General features: G+C 45.5%; 1 protein-coding gene across 9 annotated transcripts in view; it reads left to right on the forward strand.

Annotated features, from left to right (window-relative positions):
* The window catches only part of snx13 (sorting nexin 13), a 36,000-nt gene that overhangs the window by 1,265 nt on the left and 11,018 nt on the right, over positions 1-23,717 (forward strand). For 5 of the 9 annotated variants that reach the window (XM_079749688.1, XM_079749681.1, XM_079749682.1 and 2 more), the window contains exons 2-15: positions 4,944-5,056; positions 5,256-5,376; positions 5,815-5,904; positions 10,515-10,636; positions 11,193-11,311; positions 11,771-11,875; positions 13,427-13,515; positions 13,916-13,999; positions 14,312-14,450; positions 16,156-16,244; positions 16,904-17,003; positions 22,115-22,311; positions 22,461-22,565; positions 22,677-22,809. In XM_079749688.1, coding sequence (XP_079605814.1) covers positions 4,944-5,056; positions 5,256-5,376; positions 5,815-5,904; positions 10,515-10,636; positions 11,193-11,311; positions 11,771-11,875; positions 13,427-13,515; positions 13,916-13,999; positions 14,312-14,450; positions 16,156-16,244; positions 16,904-17,003; positions 22,115-22,311; positions 22,461-22,565; positions 22,677-22,809 — 1,606 coding nt within the window. The remainder of the gene's footprint in view (positions 1-4,943; positions 5,057-5,255; positions 5,377-5,814; positions 5,905-10,514; positions 10,637-11,192; positions 11,312-11,770; positions 11,876-13,426; positions 13,516-13,915; positions 14,000-14,311; positions 14,451-16,155; positions 16,245-16,903; positions 17,004-22,114; positions 22,312-22,460; positions 22,566-22,676; positions 22,810-23,717) is intronic. The other 4 variants (XM_079749683.1, XM_079749684.1, XM_079749687.1 and 1 more) reach the window with 1 other exon arrangement.

Consider the following 23,717-nt stretch of genomic DNA (forward strand, 5'->3'; position numbering starts at 1 on the left):
TCTGCGTAATGCTCAGGCCATGGAATTACTCTAGCGTTATTTAGCTTGATGCTGCAAGTGTGTCGTAATAACATCCTCTCGTATGCAATCTTTAGCCTCCCATGGATGAAGGTGCTATGTCGGACCGTGGCTGTGAGATATGATGCTGATGGCTGTGCTGTGAGAGGGTCATTAGCCCTCTGTGCATCACTGGACTAAACACAAGACTAGTGCTGAGATAGGAGGTGTTGATGTGGCTGTGCTCTTGCAACTGCGGTGTCTGATCCCGCCGACCTGTACATCACTGTTGTTGTTGCGAACTGTCATCTGAAAGGACAGTTAGTGTTGTTCTTCCTGAGTGCGCTGAGGTTCTCATCACTATTTGGCCCTTGTCCATTACACTCTTGGGTCCGAACCGCCTTCAATGATTAAGCTGAGGCTCTCAATGGCGGCTTAACCCGGGGCATCTTTAACAAAACACTCAAGCCTCTGGTGAACTCTCTGTTTCTTAATTCCCATGTGTAGAATATGGCTATTAGTGTTGCATCTGCGTGTACACACACTCTTGTTTGAGCACACAAACGGGTCACACATTATGTGTCTACCCAGTGTGTTTACCCACAGTTATAAAGCTTTACCTTGCTGCATTAGAAAAGGGGCAGATCGCATTAGGGTGCCTTAATCAAAGCTTTGAAGGATTGGCATGCTCTTCAGAGCAGACCTACCTTTTGTATGGCTTACCTTCCCCTCCCCAAACTACACTGGAGGGCTGGAAAGAAGACCTTCTCCAGAGACCCATAAGAGGAGTCTTAACAAAGAATTATGCTTTTGTTCAGGCTGTTAACAAATCCTATTGCTTTTCATTTCCCCCCAGTTCGCTCCTCAAATGTTTGTACCAAGCAGTCAGACTAACCTGCCAAAGGTGAGACACAACTGGCTCTGCCAGTCTGCCATCTGTCTATGAGTCAACATTTGTTTCTTTTGGTTGCAGTCCTTATTCCTTTGTAACCTCCTCAAAGATTACACATCAGTTATGTTGCAAGAGAAGGAGGTGGGAGGGGGATTGAATACAGGTTCTGGACCAGCAGCTCTGGTCTGCTGTCTGCATCATGCATTTGATCTGAGTATCCACAGTTCCACCTTCTGGCTTCTCCACCTGTCGCCCCGCCCAGAGCTGGTTAAGGGGCCAGTTTTCACACTCTTCCTCCCAGGTGCTAGACATTGATCTGCAAAGGGAGATTTTATTGGCTGAGATTTATATACTACGGGGTGGCCTAGCCCCCGGGGCTTGTCCAAGGCACACAGAACTAGAAATATCCACTCCCAAGCCCCATGTGTTTGGCTAGAGACTAGTAAAGGAAAGCCTTCTTGATAAGGCGACTCGCTGTTTGGTAAAGTCTGCACAACTTAAGGACTTGTAACTGAAGTTACTAGGCCTCAGTGAGAGAGTGAGAGCTGGTGACTGATGATACACTCACAGGTATGTTGAGTCCCTGTGAAGTTAAATAATAGAGCACGTGGGTGTGGATCATGTCTCTGACTATGTTAATAGGCTACAACCCATTCCTGTTCTCCACCACTGTCCATTCAAACAAACTGGTATTTCTTTGCATCAGAGAGCTACTTGTGAATACAGAGACTACTATGGCCTTTATCTATTCATAATGAGGTTGGGAAGAGAGTGTGTGTGTGTGTGTGTGTGTGTGTGTGTGTGTGTGTGTGTGTGTGAGTGATCATTAAGCGTGTATTACTGGACCAGATGGCGCGTGTTTTTAAAACCCTGTATAAGCTGTGGAGACTCGATGGTTTCGGAATTCATCTCTCTTCCGTTTCCTCCGGGGGGGACGAGCCTCCCCAGGCTCAAACACACTCCGGAGCACCGCCTGGTCGCTGATAGGCTGAGCCCCGGCCAGGACCGCTCGCTGGGACCCACAACGTCACAACCGAACCTGCGTTACCAAACCCTCCCCTACTTGAAAGGCATTCAAATACTTTCCCTGCGTGCGTCGGTTGAACTTGGCAGCAGGGCAGCTGTTGGCTAGTGTTCCCAGCGTGCTACATTCAGGGGCGAGTGCACCCGGAGGGGGATACTTCCTGCAAGGGGATAGAACCAAAACAAACGTACACGCAAAGCAAATGGAAAGGATGAGGCCATTTCTTTGAGCTATTGCAAAGTCTGTTAAGATGGCTGCACTCGCCATGCCGAGCAAAGTGTGTTGTGAGTGTTTACCGTGTTTGTCTCTGCATCCTGTGCTAGGAGGTTTAGTCCGTGGTGATGCCACTGCACAGTATACTAAGCTATGCACGGTGTTGTTCCATCAGCACTAGTTCCTATAATCGACACGTAAACACACACACAAATTGTCCGGAGAAGCCTCAATCCGGCCCATCTGTCCGATCAAGCTGAACTGAATCAATTAATGATGGGAGAAAGGCTGGCCTGATTTACGTCACTTTCAGAAGGATACTCTTCTAGTCTCCCTGATCATGGTGAACGTGGACTTAGCCTCGCTCTTGTCACAATGGAGTGTGTGTTTTTGTGTGTGTGTGTGACTCTGTCTGTGTGCGTAGTATAAAAGTGGTCGTAGTCGTGACTGCGATGGCTGTAGACAGACGAGTGATCTATGTAAACAGCAGAGTCAGAGCAGGAACTCCCCGTGTGTCTTCCCCAGCTCTGAGAAGTGAATACCAAAGGCTCCAAACACAATTACACGTCACTGCCAGCCAATGGATGATTAAAGTTCCACCTGGGCTCTAAAATATAGTCGGGGAAAGGATAAGTGACTGTTCACGGTCCACATGGTGGAGCATGTAATTCAAGACGGGCAAAACATACCAGAAGGCGCCACAGGCTGCTGACGGCCGTCTAGGGTGTCTGTCCATAGCAAAGGCATGGGCCTATCCTGGCTTCGGGTTCTGCTAGTACACGAATGCCTGAAACCAACCATAGGGTTATTGTCTGAGTCAGGGCAAGACGTGGTCCGACCTGTCTGGGGACATTCCAGACTGCTGACCAACTCTGTCTGTGTCTGCGGACCGTTGGTACAACACATAGCTTATTATGGGATGTTTACAGATAGAACACCAGTGGGCCCCTTGCAGACATTATTTGTTTTGTTGAAAGGCACGTGTGTGTTTCAATAACCATTTAAAATCAATTCAATTAAAATGTATCTTACTTTGTTCTAAATTAGTTTTTACTTTGATGCATCTTATAAATTCCTGATGAAACGGAAGCTTTTTCAATATAGACTAGCCTAGACTGTAGAGGTGTAGTTTCTACCATGCCATAGTTCTAGCATAACGGGTTCTTCAATGCATGCACTAGGAGCATTTCACATTCACATTCACCAGCCGTTGCACTGTCGTCATCCCATCACAATGCTTGTCGCTTTGTTGTGAGCAGCGTCTCGGAGCGCTCCTAAAGCTGGGCCCTGTCGTCCCTGTCCGTCCCCCGCTGGGTCTTCTGGGGAGATGTGAGGCCGCTATCGGGTGACTCCAGAGGAGACGGCTGGGTCCTCACTCACTGATCCTGGGGAGTCATCCTCCCAGGCGTCTCCTCTCTCCACAGGAGCTGTGTGTGTGTGTGTGTGTGTGTGTGTGTGTGTGTGTGTGTGTGTGTGTGTGTTCCGTTCATCCTTTATGTCATGAGGATGTGGAATAAAAGGTTATGAGGCTTATCATATATGCTAAGCTATATTAGGCCCTGCTGTGTATTGTTCACCAGCATGTCAATCAAGGTCCTACTGATTGACATGCTCCCTGACAGGCACCACAGAGTGTATAGGCCTGTCTGTGTGCTAGCCAGCGCTGCTTATGTTACAATATGTCTTCTGCTAACCTGGAGGCTGTATTATGCATGTATTACATGGGACCCAGGGCCTTGAAGCAGATATGAAGGCAAAAGGGGGAGGCAAGCAGAGATAAGTCCATAACGGCCATACCACCCTGAACACGCCAAATCTCGTCTGATCTTGGAAGCTAAGCAGGGTCGGGCCTGGTAAGTACTTGGATGGGAGACCGCCTGGGAATACCAGGTGCTGTAAGTGGTGTCGAGTGGTGGCCAATAGGTGGCACTCTCCCCTCTGGCCTTAACATCACTCCCGCTGCCCCAGTGCAGTGACGGGGACACTGTTCTGTGGAAGGCGCCGTCCTTCGGAGGAGACGTAAAACTGAGGTCCTGACTCACTGAGGTCATAAAAGATCCCAGGGAACTTATCGCAAAGAGCAGGGGTTTCCCCGGTGTCCTGGCCCAACCAGGCTCATTCAATCTGGCCCCCTAATCATCCACCTGTATAATTGGCTGACTCAATAATTCTCTCAAACTCAAGCTGGTGTGTGGTGAGCGTTCTTGGGCAGATTGGCTGCCGTGCATCACCCAAGTTGGTGCTATACGCTGGTGGTGGTTAGTGAGGTCCCCCCTTCACTGTAAAGCGTCTTTTGAGTGTCTAGAAAAGCGCTATATAAATTCAATCCATTATTATTATTATTATTATTATAAGTCAGCTAGTTAGCATTATCGTAGTTAGCCTACTTTACACTAGGGCTGAAGTAGTCAATCAATCGATCAAATTGAATTTGAAATCGATCGATTGAAATGGAAAATTCATCAAGTGCTGGTAAATTGTGATGGCATTTTATACAGTAAATGAGTATTTGATTAATAGAAAAGTGTAAGATAAATCAACCATGAAAATAATATGGGCAATACGTTAGTTGAAGCCGTACTTTATGGTCTGGGTTGGAGGAGTTGTCTATCAGGAGAAAAATAGAGCATGCCTTCCTGCTTGGACAATGACCGGAAACTGAGGATTTGAGGTGCACAAACTCAAGGGAAGAATTACACCTCATCACTTTCAGAAGTGATGATTCACCCGAGCAGGGAATTGTATGCTTATTCTGAAACCACAAAATAACAACATCCCACAGAGCTTGTCTTTAATCTTATCGTGTGTGTGTTTCAGGCCAGTCTGTCCATCGGGGGATGGGGGGCTCTCGGGGTGGTGCTGTTCCTCATCACCTTCGGACCCTTTGCCATATTCTACCTGGCCTTCTACATCCTCTGCTTCATTGGAGGGTGAGTCTGAAATCCTTCTGTTCTAGAACACACACACACACACACACACACACACACACACACACACACACACACACACACACACACACACACACACACACACACACACACACACACAGGTGGTCTGAATCCCATGGACACCCCGTAGGCGTGTGTCCTAGCTCTGTGTTTAGGTCTGTGTGCCCGTCTCTCTCCCCAGCGGCTTCGCGGTGACCCTGCTCTATGGGAAGATCAACTCAGAGAAGCACCTGGAGAGGAGCGAGCACTCCTACCTTCCCCCCATGCAGACGGGCATCCAGAAGGTCAACACCCCTTCATGTGTAAGCGTAGCCTGTGGCCCTGTCCCCTTGGTTACACTTTTTATCGTTGTAGCTGATGTGATATGTTGATCGTGTAGAGATGAGCAATTTCATTTTTGGAGTCCATTATTATGATGATGGTGTCTGGAATCCGCAGTATTAAAACTATTCATTGCAAATTTGTTGCCCGATGTTGTTTTTAGATAGTTACATTTCAAAGCATACTTATATAGATTAGATAAAATGCATCTTGTTAGTCCATTTCATATTCCTAGCGCCCTTGCATTCCATACCCTCCCCGCTCTCTCGATCTCTGACATTTCTAAATGTACCTTTTTATACTTTTTATTAAAGGTACAGAGTATCTTGATAGCAAATCGCTCAGCCCTAGTACCTGCAGCCCTTTTTTACCTTGCTCTTTCTCTCTATATCCCTTTCTCTTTCTCTCTCCATCTTTAGACCTTGGATGAGTTTAAGCTGGACCTGAAGCCTATCAAGATTGACAGGAGGTTGACGGGCTCCAGTTTCATAGATGAGCCACTCCAACAGGTACACATCTCTGCATGGATAATGGATCACAGTGTTTCCCCTAGGATGGTGTTGCAGCAGCGGAGGTGAAATGTTGTTTTTTCAGCTCGCAAATCTTTTTGTGTACTCGCCAGTGTTTGTAATAACGCTGTTTAAAAGAACGGCGTTAAGTAACGCCGTTATTTTTGCAGTAACGGGGTAATCTAACTTATTACTGTTTCAGTCGTTACAACGCTGTTACCGTTACTGTACGTTAAATGCGGTGGTTAATATGAATTCATTGAATAAACTGCGTAATCCGAACGCACCCCTGGCTCCAAACACAAACTGCTAGTGAGGAGACCGGGTGGGTTAACAACAAGATAAGCGATTATGATTAGCTGAGTCGAGGCAGAGTCATGTTTCATGGTAGCCAATCGGTGCCAGTGTTTTTACACACAAGCCAGGACACGTGCGCCACACACACACACAGACACGCACACGCACACACCAAACAGCTTCGATGAAGCAGCAGAAATGGCGAGTCCGGAGCAATCCGATGAAAAAATGGCATTTTCTGTAGTATTCGGCAGATGTTCCACAGCCTTTGCAACCAACCAAGATTGCAGCAATTCAAATTCAGTTGGAAGTGTATAGGGGCCTTGAATGGGCAGTTCTACCATTTAACACATTAAGGCCAAGTGAAAACTGCTCAGAAAAATCCAAATTCTTTGACATATAGCAACTTTCTTTTTTTACAGTAGCGCAAATAGTTACTTTCCCTGGTAACTAGTTACTTTTATTATAGAGTAATTCAGTTACTAACTCAGTTACTTTTTGGAACAAGTAGTGAGTAACTATAACTAATTACTTTTTTAAAGTAACGTTCCCAACACTGGTGCTCGCAAAGCGCACCCTGCCGGGAGGTTTCTATTTGTCTGCTGGCACCAGAAGGGTGTGCATACAGTATATTTGTGCACAGTAATGAGCAGGGGAAATATGGAGAGATTAAACAAAAATATAAAAAAATATATATATATTATATCAACAACCACCCTATACAGTAAAATCCCATAACACAAATACTATAACAATCGAAAAGGTCTGTGCCTCCAACCAATGCATCTTCCCACTGCCTCCCCTCTCCCCATTCCAAAGGTTGTAGTAGGACCATAAAGAGGCCATGCCTCTATTGAACAAGTTTTGGGGCTCTAGAGTCAATAATGGCGACTCTACTGAAATTGTTGCTTTAGAAAAATGTATAGTGACATTTTTGCTAAAAAGAAATTCCTTAAAATTAAGTAGAGATATATATTTTTCAAGCTAAAGGTTGCAGTAAGACCATAAAGAGCCCATGCCTATATGGAAAACGTTTTGGGGCTCTAGAGTCAATAATGGCTACGCTATTGAAATTGTTCCTAAATAAAAAATCCTCAAAAATAAGAAGAGATATATTTTTCAAAACTAAAGGTTGTAGTAGGACCATAAAGAGGCCATGCCTCTATGGAACGAGTTGTCGGGCTCTAGAGTCAATAATGGCGACGCTATTGAAATTTTACCATTGTGGTCGTTTTCAGTTGCACTTTACAGACGGTCCCTAAGGTCGCGGCTGAAAGCCGACAGCTCACAGAAGCCAATGCAAATTCACCGTTCACTAAAGACGGCTCGTTTGGATGAAAACAATGTTGTAGCTGGTTCTCTAGGTTACTACATTTAGCTAGAGGTGTCAATTGTGTCGCAACGATGTTTCACTGATGATCTATTGAACCGCAAACTCAGAATCTGCCAATTTATTTCCAACTTTACGGAAGTTCCTCTCCGTTTATATGCTTTACTCACAGGTGTGTGAATTGACCTGGATATGAAGCGTCCGTAGCGCAAAATAATATTAGTCTTTCAAAGAGATAAGACGGAGCTCTCCTCTCCTCTCCTCTCCATTTATATGCTTTATTCACAAGTGTGTGAATAGAGTGGCGAAGTCACGCCGCTTCTGGTAGAGCCCATGGGACCTATGAGATCAAAATATATGAATGGGTTTCAATGAAGAGAAATAACTATTATCTGGTCCCAGTCTTTATATGCCCTGGATTACACATATGTTGTTTGTGGATTTAAATTATAATTTTTCATGCAAAGAAAACTAAAAAAATTTGTGAAGAAGTTTGATAATGTTAGGTTTGTGTGAGGCCGCTTTGTGAACTACAGCTCTTCGCTGCTCTCGACGTGAATGATAAATGTCACCACACGCACTTGGAACTCCGGTACAGACATGGCGATCTCTCTGCTCCACTTCACCGCTTTTCCAAGGGGAGGATAAAAGCATCGAAAGAGGTGAAAACCATTATAAGTCAGGGCATGTGGAGAGTTTCAGTTATGCCGATGGGGAGATTGTCAGTCTTGTCCACGCCAGTCGCAGGGAGCGTGACGTCACTTCTGTTTTTATTAACCTGCATTGAGATCAACTTGCATAGTCTTGATAGTTATTGTTTTTGAGTGGATTGCAGCATTGGGGCCTTGGTTAACTACGTGAGCAGATCAGTACTCGTAACCTTATACCGCCACTGTTAGTTAAATTGTAATGAAACACGGAAAAATGGTTCAATGAGCCGCAGGAAGGAGCAGCGGCTGAGAGGAGCTGGGTATGCCTTAAAGCTGAACTGAAAGTTCCTTTATGGTGACGCCTGCAGGACTCGGTTGCTTCAAGGCTTTTATTTAGTGTGCAAGAGGGAACCCGTCCTATGGTTTGTGTAACAGGGAGAAATGTGTGCAGTGCCACACTGTTTTATCCCCACCATTGTTAAAAATGTCATCTAGACCAGTAAAAGTTTAGCCAGACCTTGAGTGGCCCTTTCTAGACAAACTGTGATGTCCTTCAGTGGGGGCCCACTGCTGCTGTGTTTTTCCACCTGTGTCGAAGGTCATCAACACCCGTTCACAGACAGACGGTGGGGAAACTTTAAAGCTGTGGCGGAACCAGGACAGACGGAAAGGAAAAAGAGAGAAGCAGCGAGTGCTAGTTAGTGAAACGGCAGACGCAGCAGTTTTGAATGGTCAGATGACCCTAAAGTGATCTCTACCCAGCGTGACTCTAGTTCTGTACCATGCACAAGCGCACACACGCACACACACACAGCCGTCTTCACTGCGGCTCTACTGTCATGTGCAACGACATGGGCCTGGCTGCGTGGTACACACTGCACATGCAAGCACACCCTGTACTACCCCTTCCTCCTGCTGAAGTGTGTGCACATAACTCTGTGGAATGTTGTCTTTCTTTCTGTCTCGTGGTCTTTTTTTCATTTCCTTTGGGTGACATAACTGGTTGATCCTGTCAGTGTACACCAGTGCAGTTCCTATGGAAGCTGCAGCTAAGGGGGGGGGGGGGGGAACATGACTAATGGCTAGACCTAATTTAATCAGGTGGCTGCAGCTGCATTTTAGTGTGCGTGGGCATGTGTGCACTTGCAATGGAGACGGAGAGAATGGGAGAGAGAGAGCATAGGACTGTGCTGTGTTGTTCGTTGCTCGCTCACACATGTGCAAGGCTAGTAGAGCTTTGAGTAAAATGTTTCTTTGTTGGGGAGCCAATTGGTTAGTTTTTAATCTGTGCAGCCACAGGTTTGATTCAACCTCTTCATTCATTGGTCAATCATTGTTCATACATTGTTCAAGCAACAAGCACTGTCATGGCCAGGCCCGGGATAGATAATTATATTGGGACTTATTCAGACTCTTTCTACCAGGCCTGGAGACCATCCTGATCACGTGAGCTCACATTCGGCTCCGCTACACAGATTAGTCTGGACCTCGAGCCGCCCTCATCGATTTCAGGGGCCGGGACCCCTTGCCTTGACAGACAAACTCCTTCAGCATATTAAAAATAACACGTGACACACTTTTATGTGACGGATTTGGGGAACGGTGAAAACATATTTTCCGCCGAGAAACTCTGCTCATCCATACTCATGTTCTTGTTTAAAGTCATTAAGTCTGAAATAACTGCACTTATAGCTGTGTTTGCTCTACTTATGTTATCGTTATGGCTCGATTCTTCGGGGACACCACTACTGTTTGGCCAGCAGCAGCCTTTATTTTATTTCATCAACTACAACGCGGTCCCTGATTGGCCCGTTTACGTCAACTACGACTCAGTCCCTTATTGGCCCGTTTACGTCATTAACTATGACTCAGTCCCTTTTTGGCCCGTTTACGTCATCAACTACGACTCCGCTCCTGATTTGACCGTTAACGTCATCAATTATGACTCAGACCCTGATTGTCCCGTTAACGTTATCAATTACGACTCAGACCCTGATTGTAGCGTTTGAGTCATCCACTACGACTCAGACCCTGATTGGCCCGTTTACGTCATCAATTACGACTCTGTCCCTGATTGGCTCCAATTATTGTTTATAGTATTTCAGGACAGAGGAATGAGTCTCGTGATCAGGACGTTCTGCAGGCTGCTTTCTACCAGCCCCATGTATAAAATTGCCTTGCAAGATCGAGTGATGGAAAGATGATATTTGTGTTGATGTTCAATGAAAAACATTCTTCATCATTGAACTCTGTCAAAATGATGACCATATGAATGATGCATATGGTGTCAAATCCTTTTTATGTTTGTGGTCGTAATGAATACTGTCCCACAGGTGATTCAGTATGCATTGAGAGACTACATCCAGTACTGGTACTACACCCTGAGTGAGGATGAGTCCTTCCTGCTGGAGATCAGGCAGACTCTGCAAAACGCCCTGGTCCAGTTCTCCACACGGTACTTCGCTCACAGACACACAAGGGATCCATTGAAGTTCATTATGACCAGTTATCGTCTAGCCTGGGTATACCCATGCTGCCTTGCGCGTGATTTCATTTCGCACTGCTAGGCAGCCTGGATTCCATGGATCCGATTTTTGCCTGAGATAGGGAACCAATCACAGAATGGGGAGGGACGGCAAGACGATGACGACGTCTATGCGACACACCCATCGTCTTCTATCTCATCGAATTTCTGTCGCTCTACATGCGTCATCTGGTATAGTTGATACGATTGGCTATGAGCTACGTACAGACTCATATGATAGACATTCGTAGGGCTCAATAAACGGCTCCGGGCAATCATAAACCACGCCTCAAATACGAGAAAATGAATGTGTGGTTCCCAGACCTCTCTCAATGTAGATTGAGATGAGTTCTGGCGTTAGCCAGGCTAGTTATCATCCATAAATGACATTTATGTCATCACTGAAATTTATGTGGGCACCTCCTTAATTTGAACCCTGGCCGGTCCAGCTTTATTGCGTTTCTAACAATGTTGTGTGTGTTTGTAGGTCCAAGGAGGTGGACTGGCAGCCTTACTTTACTACCCGCCTGGTGGACGACTTCGCCACTCACCTGCGCGTCTTCAGGAAAGCCCAGGACCGGCTGGGGGACCGAGAGGACAAGCAAAGTAAGGCCACACACATGGAATGATCAGGCCATGTTCATTTTTTTTTTATGTTCTTATCATTTTGTTTTAATGGGTTATCAAGGTATGCATTAAGCACCAGAAAAACATCAAATCCATTGAAATTTCACGTAATTTCCTTATATTGATTTACATCTATTCCTTCAAGCAAATTTTATGGCGGTAGTCTATCTACCCCTCAGGCTATGTCTAAGCAGTCAATAATTACTGTACACTCAGATTATTACGAGGGGGCTCCTACAAGCTTGAGTCTTCCTAGAAATTAGTTTATTAGCCGAATAACACTTTTTTTAAATGACGTGCTATTTTGTAGCTGTGTAGGGGATACATCCCTCTATGTTGTGGTTACGGTTTTCGATCCGGCTGTCCATCACTTTAATGAATGCATGATAATCAGGACTCTGAGTGTTGTGGTGGTGATGTCCTTCTGGTTCTGACCAGGGGACATGACGGACGAGCTGGTGGACTCGTTCTTCGAGGCGGAGGTGGAGCTGGAGAGGAAGATCTGCCGAGACGTGGTGTGCACGTCGCGCAAAGACGAAGAGGGTAAAATTTGCACCTTCCTCTCTCTCTCCTCTCTCTGTCCATCATTATATGTTTACATTCACACTCCCCTCTCTCCTTCCATCACTATATGTTACATGCATACTCATCTCTCTCTCTCTCTGTCCATCACTATATGTTTACATGCACACTTCTGTCTCTGTCTTTTTCTTATTTATATATATATATTAGTGCTGTCAAGCCATTCAATTATTTAATCGCATCAATGTCATAGTTAACTCGCGATTAATCGCACATTTTTTCTATTCTAAATATCCCTTGATTTCGTGCTGCTAGCCTTTTAGTGAGATCAGAGTGTTGAGGAGGACAGTAAGAAGAGAGACCCGCAGTGAATTCAACCCGGTCCACTTGACATCGGGTAGGTGCATGACAGTGGTAGGCCTACCGTAAAACTTCAATAGCCCAGGCTTTTATTTGTTTCAATCACTGAACTCTCGAACAAAACTCTTGCTCAGCAAAGATGGGAAATAGTATAACATTTATTATTTAAACCAGTATGAATATTCCTACCATACGTAGGCATATACACATTACCAGGCTATCGAATTACACACACACACACACACACACACACACACACACACACACACACACACACACACACACACACACACACACACACACACACACACACACACGGTGGCGGAGTGGTATTCGGGAGAATTCCCGGTGGGCCGTTAACGTTTCGGGGCTGTCGGGCTGATTACTGCGGGATAACAATATTGCGTTTATAAAAGTTTCTTGCAGCGCCGTCCGGCAGCCTGAGCTGTGCGCCCGCAACCTCTCACTCACTCAACAGACGCGACACGTACAATCTGTCAACGTCGCAACCAAGTCGATTTTGTCTAGAGGGGAGTTACTGAGCGGCCCCTCCCGAAGTGGTACAGCCCAGGTGGGCCTTGAACTGCGATTGGTCAGAAAGACGTAACAGCTAATGACAAAATTGAACTCTTGTGCAGGCTCGAACAGAGTGACACACAAACACACACATACTTTTATGGAGTTTTTCCACCCTCTCCGTATCCTTGCTTGCCCCAACAGGTTTGTGCGGCGTGCTTGTTGTTTTGTTTCCGGTGTAGATCCGGTATGGTGTTGTAGTTTTTCTAACGTGACTAGTTGTTGCTAGACAGCAGGTGAAAAAACTACAACGTTTGCCAAGCCAAAAGAGCGTTAATCGCACGATAAAAAAATTAACGCCGTTAATAACGAGTTAAACTGACAGCACTAATATATATATATCCCTAATATGTTCATGTGCACTCTCATCTTTGATCTCATTGTGAAAGCTAAGTTCAATTGCAATCATATACTGAGCACTTTCATTGTAATATGACCTCTGTGCACAAGTAAACATTCTGATTAGATCCTGCGACTGACTGTAAAACACATTCAACCACTTAGTGGATAAGTGTTATGTCTTGGCTGAAAGATCTGAGAGTAAAGTCTGTGTGTGTGTGTGTGTGTGTGTGTGTGTGTGTGTGTGTGTGTGTGTGTGTGTGTGTTTGTGTTTGTGTTTGTGTTTCTGTGTGGCAGGTTTCCTGCGGGACCTGTGTGAAGTGCTGCTCTATCTGTTACTACCTCCCGGAGACTTCCACAACAAGAACATGCGATACTTCCTGCGGGTGAGAAACTCACAGGGAATATTGTCACGCCATAGCGGAAAATCTGTGCTTTTTACTATTTGTTCATTTAGCAGATGCTTTCATCCAAAGCTTATTTGGATGTATGCAACTAATTAGGCGGTAGAGTTTGGACAAATGGCTCAAGGATGCCTTTTGCTAGACCGTAGACAGCGAGGTTTGAACCCGCAGCCTTCTGTCCGAGAGTCATATTTGGGACATGCAAAAAGCATTTTCTTCTCTATTTTTCTGGGAGTTTTGTTTTTGAATGTGGTGAAAATGGCTGATGAGCAAAATGTTGACTGTAACCCTAACCGGTCTAAGTGAGGCCATGGTGGGCCCTGGAGGGGGGCGAGGCTACAGGCGGTCTGAGGTGTTGATGTGGATTCTCCTCTGCCTGCAGGAGGTGCTGGCACGGGGCGTTCTCCTGCCCCTCATCAACCAGCTGAGTGACCCCGACTACATCAATCAGTTTGTCATCTGGATGGTATGACCTTGTTCACTGTTATTCACTGTTATTCACTGTTATTCACTGTTATTCCCCTGCACTCGGTGCCGGGGAGTACAATGGGAGGGAGGGGGTGAACTGACCAATGCTATTTAAGCTCTGCTGTTGTAAATTATTCCTCAAGTACTAATGGAGTACCCATGGTCCTCAAAGGATTTTGTCATAGGGAAGGGATTGTGTGTTTATTAATGGGTGTGTCTGTATGAATGTTTGCATGTCTTTGTGTGAGACTGAATGTGTGCGTGCACCTATATGACTGTGTCTCTATTTGTGGTGTGTGTGTGTGTGTAGATCCGTGACTCCAGCTGTAACTACGAGGCGTTCATGAACATCCTTAGGCTGACCGACCGGCCGCCAGAGCTGGAGGCCGTCAAGGACAAGGTGCTGGAGGAGCTGCAGTACCTCCGCTCACTGGACACGGCTGGAGACGGTACGCACACACCAGTGGCAGCTGGTGGTTTTTAAAGTGAGGGAGGAAGGACTGCGCGCTTGGTTGCCATTGGCCTGCTTGCACTGTTGGTGTATGGTGGCATAAGAATGTGGGACTCAAGTTGTTTCAGGGTGTTTTGGTGAACTACAAAATAGTAGGGAGGGATAGTTATGTGAATAAAATTGATACAAAGCCACCAGTGGCATCACTGTAATTTGAAAGCTGGTGGGCAGCATGTCTTTGAAATGTACTACAAGGGCAGAAGGAAAGGGTGCAAAGCCCATTAGTCAAATCAGGCCTACTCTTGATTTGTAAAAGTAAATACAAAAATCTGGGCCTATTTTTGCCCTCAATGACTGAAGTTATTAGTTGTAATTTAGCTATGTTTATTTTCAGTTACAATTGTTTTAAGAAAAGACTCAACACCAAAAGTGATGCCATTTAAAATGCATCATGCTCTGAATCATTCACCCTTTCCACAATATCAAACAGAACGGTCAGAGTAACAAACTAGGAAAAGAACGAGAACAATTTTCACAACGAGAACAACCTGATCTATAGGCATGGTGCCTAGCAAGGAAAGTCGCATAGCAGCACCAATGTGAACTTGACACTTGTCGTGGCGTTTGGTTGCCCTATCAAGATTTTTCACATCAGTGAAACCATGAACAGCCCACGTTGGAGATTTGCCATTATTCATTAGCAAACAGGGCCAGCAATACAGTCGATTGCTAGTTATGCTACCAGTAAGCCATGAGTACCTAGCAAACCATTTAGCACCCACAACACTGACGTTGCCATTTCTTTTAGTGATCTCGATTTTGCGAAGTGGTCTACCTTTTTCTTTGGTCGCTAACTTAGCATTGTAACTCAATGAATGGAATGCTTTGTAATTAAACATGAACAATGTCCTCTGTTTCCAATGTTTCCATTTTACACTTTATTCGTAAATGTTAGAATCTCGCTATCCTTCAGATGATTTCACCTGCTTTGCGTCCCTTAGACTGAGTGGCAATGCAGGCGGAGCGGGTTTGTTATCGACAGCGTTGCCAGATTGGGCAGATTTCCCGCCCAATGATAATTTTTCCGGCCTAACGTGGTTTAAAGTAGCCCAATTGGGTGGGAAATCTGCCCAATCTGGCAACACTGCTCACCAGCCAGGGATCCTGCTTATTGGTTCATAGCGTAGCGCGAATGGATTTTTGCGCGAATCAGACGCCTTAATGTCACACCCACTCAGAGAAGGACTTTCCTCCTCTCTCCCATTGAAACCAATGTTATTCACCGGCCGCCAGTACTTTCAGGGAAATGAATGGGAGTCAACGGAGGCTGAGGGAGGACCTTCCTCCCTGAAGTAATTGTCAATAGGCGATAGGGGGTGCTAATGTCCCTTTACCCAGGGAAACGGACATTATATATTCAAAGGAATTGAAGTAGTCATATTTAAGGGCATTAATTCATTACAGTTGTCTGGGCAATCTACATTTTTTATTCTCAACAATGTTAGGGAGGATATTCCTCCATCTCCTCAATGGAGAAGCCTCCACTGGCACACACTTACACGCAGACACACACTTCATCTTACACACACTTCACAGACTGGCCCACATTCTGATGCCAGTAAATGTGTGGATCTATTTTATTAACATCAATTCGTTTTTTTCCTTATTCTTATTACTTTCCCTCACTCTCTCAAATCCTGTAGACATCAACGTGATTAAGAATCAGATCAACAGTCTGCTGTTTGTGAGGAAGATCTGTGAGACCAGGATCCAGAGGCTACAATCCGGCAAGGTGAGCTCCTCCGCAACAGAGCACAGCTCCCACAGCGTGCCGCTCAGCAAGTCAAGAGCTCCCATTCAGTACTATCGGGAATCATCACAGGACCGTGTTCATGGTTAGGTTAAGGATAAGGTTGTGTTGCGGGGAAAAGCTTGGAAGTTGGATGATAAAATGTGATGCGGTTGGGCCGGGGAGAGCTAGGATGTGTCTCCTTTCAAGCCCCCCACGCTAGCTCCCTGGGGACACCTAGTTCTGTGCCACTTCATGCCTGTGCCCCTGAGGTCGAACGTCGCCTCACATGAATGTCTACACTCACGGGGGACTGGCCTTTGCCTGTCAGAAAAGGGGTCGGCTTGGCTCAGGAGGTAGAGCGGGTTGGCTGGTAACCGGAAAGTTGCTAGTTTGAGCCCTGGCTACTCCTCGAGTGTCGAGGTGTCCCTGAGCAAGACGCCTCACCCTGACTGCTTCTGATGAGCTGGCTGTTGCGCCGCACGGTCGACTCCGTCGGTGTGTGAATGTGTGTATGAACCGTTGTAAGAGACTTTGGATGAAAGCTGCTGCTAAATGCCCTAAATGTAAATGTGAAAGCGCTGCACAGAAAGCGTTTTCCTTCTTCTCTGTGTGTGCCTCTTAACCCCTGCCTGTTTTTTTTTTTTTTACGGGCCGAACAGGAAGTAGATGCCCTGAAGCTGGCCGCCAACTTTGGGAAGCTGTGCATCATTCCCTTGGATCACATCCTGGTGCACAACATAGCTCTGCAGTTCTTTATGGGTAAGCCCTTCTGAATCCTTTCCAGACAGACGGACAAACAGACACATTGTTCTTTTCCGTAGACTTAGAGCAGTTGTTCTACTTGCCTACCATATCCTGCTTGTCCTATTTGATGACCGATAGTCATCACATTACTGGCCTTTCAAAACTGAGCTCTCTTGCTTTTTAACACGGGAGGCATTCAAAATGTCTTGCGACACCGAAGAACTGACATTGCACTCAACGTTTAAATCGTTTAGATGAGATGAGGAGTTGAACCCTTTGGCTCACAGTGTCCCGTTTTCACATTGTGGACAATGCAAAAGAGCGGCGTCTTCTCAAAGCCAGCGTTTAAAGAGCTGGCTTTAAGAGCTAGAGGTAGGACAATGGATAGGGGGTTGGTGTGTAACCTATTACACATCGGAGCCACTGGGATATGTAGAGCTGCATATCAAGACATGATTGATCGTGTTTCAAAGAGTATATTAAGGCTCCGTTAACTGTGGGGCTTATTGACACTCAGGGAGCTTTTGAAGCGGGAATAGTGCCAACCGATTGGACAGATGGTCCTATCTTTATTTCCTAGCTTTAAGAACGCTCTTGATGCCATCTACCCAATTTCTTAACGACAACTCAATCGATTATCAGTGAATCGTTCACAAACCAGGAGAAAGTTCACCTTCCACTGTAGGGTGTGAGCAGGGGCGCCGCTAGGGGTTTTGGGCCCCATGAAAAGAATCTTTACAGGGCCCCCAACACAGCGGCAAAAATTTTTGATGCTATTTTACATACAATTATGCATTTTAATGGTATTTTTGACTATCATTACCATATTTGTGAAAGAAGAACAGCATGACAGTTGACATGTACAGTAGGGGAAGAACTGAGCACTCTGAATACAATGGAATTCATTTTGAGTAATTTATTTGCTGCACCACTGATTCTTAAATTGGAAATAAACTCTTCCATGAAAAAATAGCAATTATAATCAGTGGAGAGAAAAAAATCTCAGCAAAAACAAAAACGCCATCAGAATACAAAATGGCCATATATGATTTCGCATCATTTAAGTAGAACTTAATATATGAAAGAATGGCAAATATATAATATAACGTTGCCGACTGAGTCAAGCTTCCTTTTGCAACCTTTCAATCACTGGTCCTTGCTCAACTCTTCTCACCCAAAGCCCAACGCCGAGCCTTCTCATGTGCAAAATCACTTATCAGGTCTTTGAAGTCCAGCTTTCTAGCCAACTGACTCTCAATTGACAGCATGGCAAGACTGCAAAGTCTTTCCTGAGACATTGTGGACCTCAAATAGTTTCTTATCATTTTTAGTTTACTGAACGCTCTCTCACCACCAGCAACAGTAACTGGCAGGGTGCAAAATATGCGCAAGGCGATGCACACTTCTCCAAAGATGCTTTGCAGCTGCAGCTTACAAATTGCATTCAGGAGTTCAAGAGGGGACAGGTTAGGGGGGAAGTTGGCTGCATATACACTGTTTAGGTGTCTTACTTGATTTTCAAAATCAGGAGTAAGATCACTAGAATACTTTGTGATCAGTGGTTGGCACACAGAAGAGATTTTGCCCTCACTAATCTGCCCAACTTTCAGAACAGCAGAAAACTCGTTGACAATATGTGCAATGCCCCGGAACCTAGTATCCAAGTCACTGATGATACGGTCCATGGCTGTATAAAACACAGTGTTCCGAAACACTGTTTCTGAACTCTCCTGAGTTGTCTCCTCTTCAGCGGTTTCATCATGGAATCTCCGCCTTTTCTTCTGGCGGCTGGACTCCTTGCTTAACTGAGGTGTAACATTCATTTCCCCAGCTATCAACTTTGCCTCAGCTAGGAGAGTGTCCCATGCATCTCTTAGAGACTGCATCTCTTCTGTCAAGTCTCTGATATTGGCTGCTTCTATGTCAAGTGATATTTTTCCTGACTGGAGAATAACATTCCTGTTGTCAATACTTTGCAGTACCTTCAGCCAGACAGTGAGAAGAACAACAGCATCAAATGACATGAAGTATTTCCTCAAACCATTAGCTTCTGATCTTGCTTCACTGGTGAGACTGCATGTCATAACTATGCTATCAAGGGATTTGAGGACAGAAGGTAGGTGCTTTGCCACAGGTTTAACAGCCTCAATCCTTGCACTCCAGCGGGTATCAGATAGGCGATGCAATGAGCAACCTGTTTGCTCTTTATAGATGGCCCAACGCTCTGGGCTGCCACTTACAAATGTGTACAGGCGATTTATGCAGCCGAAAAATGTGGATACCTCTGGGCTTGACTGTGCAGCATGCACACCAACAAGATTTAATGTGTGGGAGGCACATGGTGAATAAGTAGCCAGCTTGTTTTTCTTCAGTATTTCAGCTTGGACTCCCTTTATTTTCCCTGACATGTTAGCCCCGTTGTCATAGCCCTGCCCTCTGCAATCACCGATGTCTATCCCATGGTCACGAAGAACTGCATGAATCATCTCTGCGATCTCACTCCCCGTCTTTTGTGAAAATCCCTGAATTCAAGGAACCTCTCCGTAATTTCCCACTCATCTTTTTCTTTGTCATATTTAACATACCTTAGGAGCACCACATTTTGCTCAGTATGGGAAATGTCTGGTGTGGCATCACAGATGACAGCATAATATATGGCATCCTCCCGTTCCTGCAGAATTCTTTTCAGAACTCGTCGTCCACATAAGTTGATAAACTCATTCTGACTGTCAGAGCTAAGATAATGTGTTAGCCTGGTTCCTTTTCCTTCTTTTTGTTTTTGTTTGTTGTCCCTGATTTTTTTAAAGTGCTCTTTCAGCAGAGGATCATAATGTGACAAGAGCTCCAGTGTGCCTAGGAAATTGCCATTATGAATGTCATCTAGGTCTTTGGTTTTGCCCCTGAAAGGCAGGTTTCTTGAGGCCAAGTGTAGGGTTACGTCTAAGAGTCTCTCCAAGATGGCTCTATTTTTCTCTATTTCTGTTTGCAACTCCTTATTTAACAGAGAATCCACACCTCTATCTTTCATTACAGATCCTTGCAGATTTTTCCATCTTAAGTAGCAATCTCTATGTGCCTCACTCCTCTCATGGACTGGGAATTTATTGTACATTCGACGCCACTCCACATCACACATTTTATACCCATTTTGACTGGTCAGTGCACTAGTGGAAGGCTTTTTCTGTACATGGGAGAAAAGCACACATGGTATGCAATAAAGTGAATTATTACTTTGACTAAAAGTCAGCCAGTCTCTGTTTACCTTTTCTCTTTTATTTGCTGCCTTTGTATAATTCAGGTAGTCAGGGAATGGCTTCCCCTTTGAATCACATGGCATTTCTACTTCTTTCTCTCTCATGGCTAATTTCCTTACTATCTTCTCCCTATCCTGATCAGTTAAAGCTGCTGGCCAGAAACCAGGGTCATCAGTCAAATGATCTTCTTCCCTTTCAAAGACCTGAACATCAGCTTGTTGTTCTTCCTGCCTCTCTGTTGTCTTTCTGGCTCTTTCTGTATTCAGTCCATCCTCCTCTGAATTCCTTTCAACTTCTTCGCCCTCACTCTCTGTCGCCTGTGTTTCTGCACTCTCACTGTCATCTGTACCCTCTTCCATCTCTTCCTCCACTTCCTCCACATCCCTCCCTGACAAACCAGAAGAGGGTCCTGGACCTGGCTCTGTAGAGTGTACATGACATACATTAATTATATAGGATTTCCTATAATATAACTATTTGTAATAGCATAGTCACCAACATGTAAACTTCTCTGATTGGACTGAGAGCAGTCACCCCAGTCTGCTGCACACACCACAGATGTTCTCCTCTGTTCTTACTGCATGTCTTCTATTTCATTTTTTAAAAGGGTTTATGCTTTTCAAACCATTAAAATTGTTCAAAATGCCTTTTATTTAATTCATTTTCTTAATGAATTACCTTCATCTTTGTATTGTTTTGAGACTGTAGTAAAATGTATTATATTTTGTATTATATTATGTATTATTATTATTATTATTATTTCAACACACACAGCTGCTCACCTCCTTCCTCATGTGGGGGCACTGGGGCTGATTCAGGGGCAAGGGGAGTTGGGGGCTGACAGACAGCTGCTGCAGCTTCTGGTGCACTTGACTCTGTTCAGAACGAGGCATCATTTTCACAGAGGGGAGATCAACTATTATTGAATAAGAACAGCTTGATAAATGTTTGACTGGATTGATTATTTAACTAATATAGCAGTAAAATGTAAAAATCCAGAGTTTTCTTGAGCTAACATGGTGAGAAAAGTGAGCTAGCTTATAGACCACAGACAGGGACAAAGTTAATATCCATAACTTTCCACCACAACAAACCCACCTTTTTTTTGGAAATACTGGGTGACATATTGTCGACCCTTCAACTCCTTCTCCTCTCTTAATTTATTTTCCTTTCTTTTTTGGCTGCCTGATTTTTGAGGCATACTGCTGTCTCCTCCGCTTTGCCCGCTGTGGCCGCCGGTGCGCTACCGCAGCTGATCCAGTCGGACTGAACCATTTTACGTAAATAGAGGGGGGGAAGGGGGGGCCCTGCAGGGGTTGATGCTTCCAAAACAGATAAAGGAATTGTTACCAGGACATGGAAAATAAAACATGTGTGATTATATGTTAGTTAATAACTTAGTGTCATTATTTTTTCTGTATTATAATTTCATCATCATTAGGTGCCTCTCTGGGCCCCCCCTCCATCATGGGCCCCTAGAATCCGTCTCCTTTACCCCCCCTTTTCGGCGCCCCTGGGTGTGAGTCCAGTTGTGGTCACACACCATTACGGAGGCCCCGTTAACACACCTTTGGTCGCGCTATGAATCATATGGGTAGCTTGTCATGTTGGAGGAAGGAACTCGTAGAGTAAAAGGGTAGGGTGCATTCCAATAGTCGTGCCAGAGCTACTTGGATCGCCCTTGCTTCATTTATCTCCAAACGCTCTACTCTGTCTCTGACGGTACCCAGTGTCCAAGTGTGAAGTAGGCTGTAAAACATGCCTAAATCTGCCTCCCAAATAGCTTCGGACCGGTGACCGACGTCATGTTGTAATGACGCTGGTGTTGTGTGTGTGTGTGTGTGTGTGGTTTGTGGGGTGGGTGGTGTAAAGACTACATGCAGGTGGTGGGAGCGCAGGCGGAGCTGTTCTTCTGGCTGACGGTAGAGGGCTACCGGGTGACAGCGCAGCAGCAGCTGGAGGTGATGCATGCCTGGCAGCGCGACGGCAAGAAGCAGCCCAGCAGCACCACAAAGGGCCTGCTGAAGGCAGCCGCGCAGGGCGTGTTCGAGCAGTACCTCTCGGAGAAGGTAGCGGCACCACGCGGGCCGGCCATCCCTGCTTAATAGTAGCGACGCCCTATGCGGTTATCAGTCATATTGAAGCTGAAAAAGATGGCTCGTTTTCTCACCAGCTCTCTCTCCTCCTTTCGTTCTGTCGCTCGCCCCGCGACGGCCAGGCCTCCCCAAGGGTGCAGGTGGACGAGGCCTCTGTGATCAAACTGGGGGAGAAGCTGCTGAAGGAGGACCCCACGGCGGAAATCTTTGATGAGATCCAGAGAAAGGTGCAGAGGAAGGCTCATCACTTGGCTTTATGGCTTTGCGTTGATATAGGTGCAGTTACCCTTCAGCATTCATAAAGTGTGTGTGTGTGTGTGTGTGTGTGTGTTCTCCAGGTGTACGACATGATGCTGCGTGATGAGCGCTACTACCCGTCCTTCAAGCAGAGCCCGCTGTACGTGCGCATGCTGGCCGAACTGGACATGCTGAAGGAGCCCAGCTACCGGGGCTCGGACGACGGCGACGGAGGTGTGTGTGCTGCCGTAACTGTGTGTGCGTGTACATTTGTTTGGTTTGTCTTTGCTGTGACCCATGTTTAAGGGCAGTGATTCTTAAACTAGGGGTCGCGACCCCAAATGGGGTCTCCAAAAACTTCCGTGGGGTCGGCAATTATTTTCTGTATTCAGTCTGAAATTATTATTATGCCAGGTAAAACAAAGGAAAATCATATTGGGGGAAGAAATCTGCCTTTTTCTTATTTATACGCAGTTAAGAGAAGAGAGAACATATGTTTTTGTCTTTCAATGAGATCTGGTTCAGCCTATGGGCTACTCCGCTGATAGAAACAATGTAACTATCTGCTCCCACTATATGCAAACTCAACTTGTCCCCGCTATTTCAAGTAAAACAAAATAAAAAGACATAGGTAGCTTAATAGCCAAAATGGAGAGGTGGCTGCTTAAAAAATCGAACAAAAGTTCGGAAGTGCCAGCTACCAGTGCGTCTACTCCTCCGCGATCCTCAGATGGGACAAGTCTACAGGCCGGTGAGAATAAAAAGGAACAAACGAGGCGTCGGCATTATCAGAAAGAATTTCTAAAATATGGATTCACTTGCCAAGTAAAAGATAACCTCGACCACCCACAATGTGTGATTTGCGGCGATGTTCTGGCGAATGAGAGCTTAAAACCTGTCAAAGTGAAACGACATCTCGAAACCCGCCATCCCGAGGACGCTACGATACCAATTACTTTCTTTCTGCGAAAAGAAGCTGCCCTGCAAGGGCAGGAGACCGTAGTGCATGGGCAAGCTACCTCGCCCACCAAAGCCTTGGCAGCTTCCTACGAAGTGGCCCACCTTGTGGCAAAAGCACAGAAGCCACACACAATTGCCGAAAGCCTCATCCTCCCTGCAGCATTTGCGATGACCACCGCAAC

Source organism: Pollachius pollachius, assembly GCF_949987615.1.
Source record: "Pollachius pollachius genome assembly, chromosome: 13".
Taxonomy (NCBI): domain Eukaryota; kingdom Metazoa; phylum Chordata; class Actinopteri; order Gadiformes; family Gadidae; genus Pollachius; species Pollachius pollachius.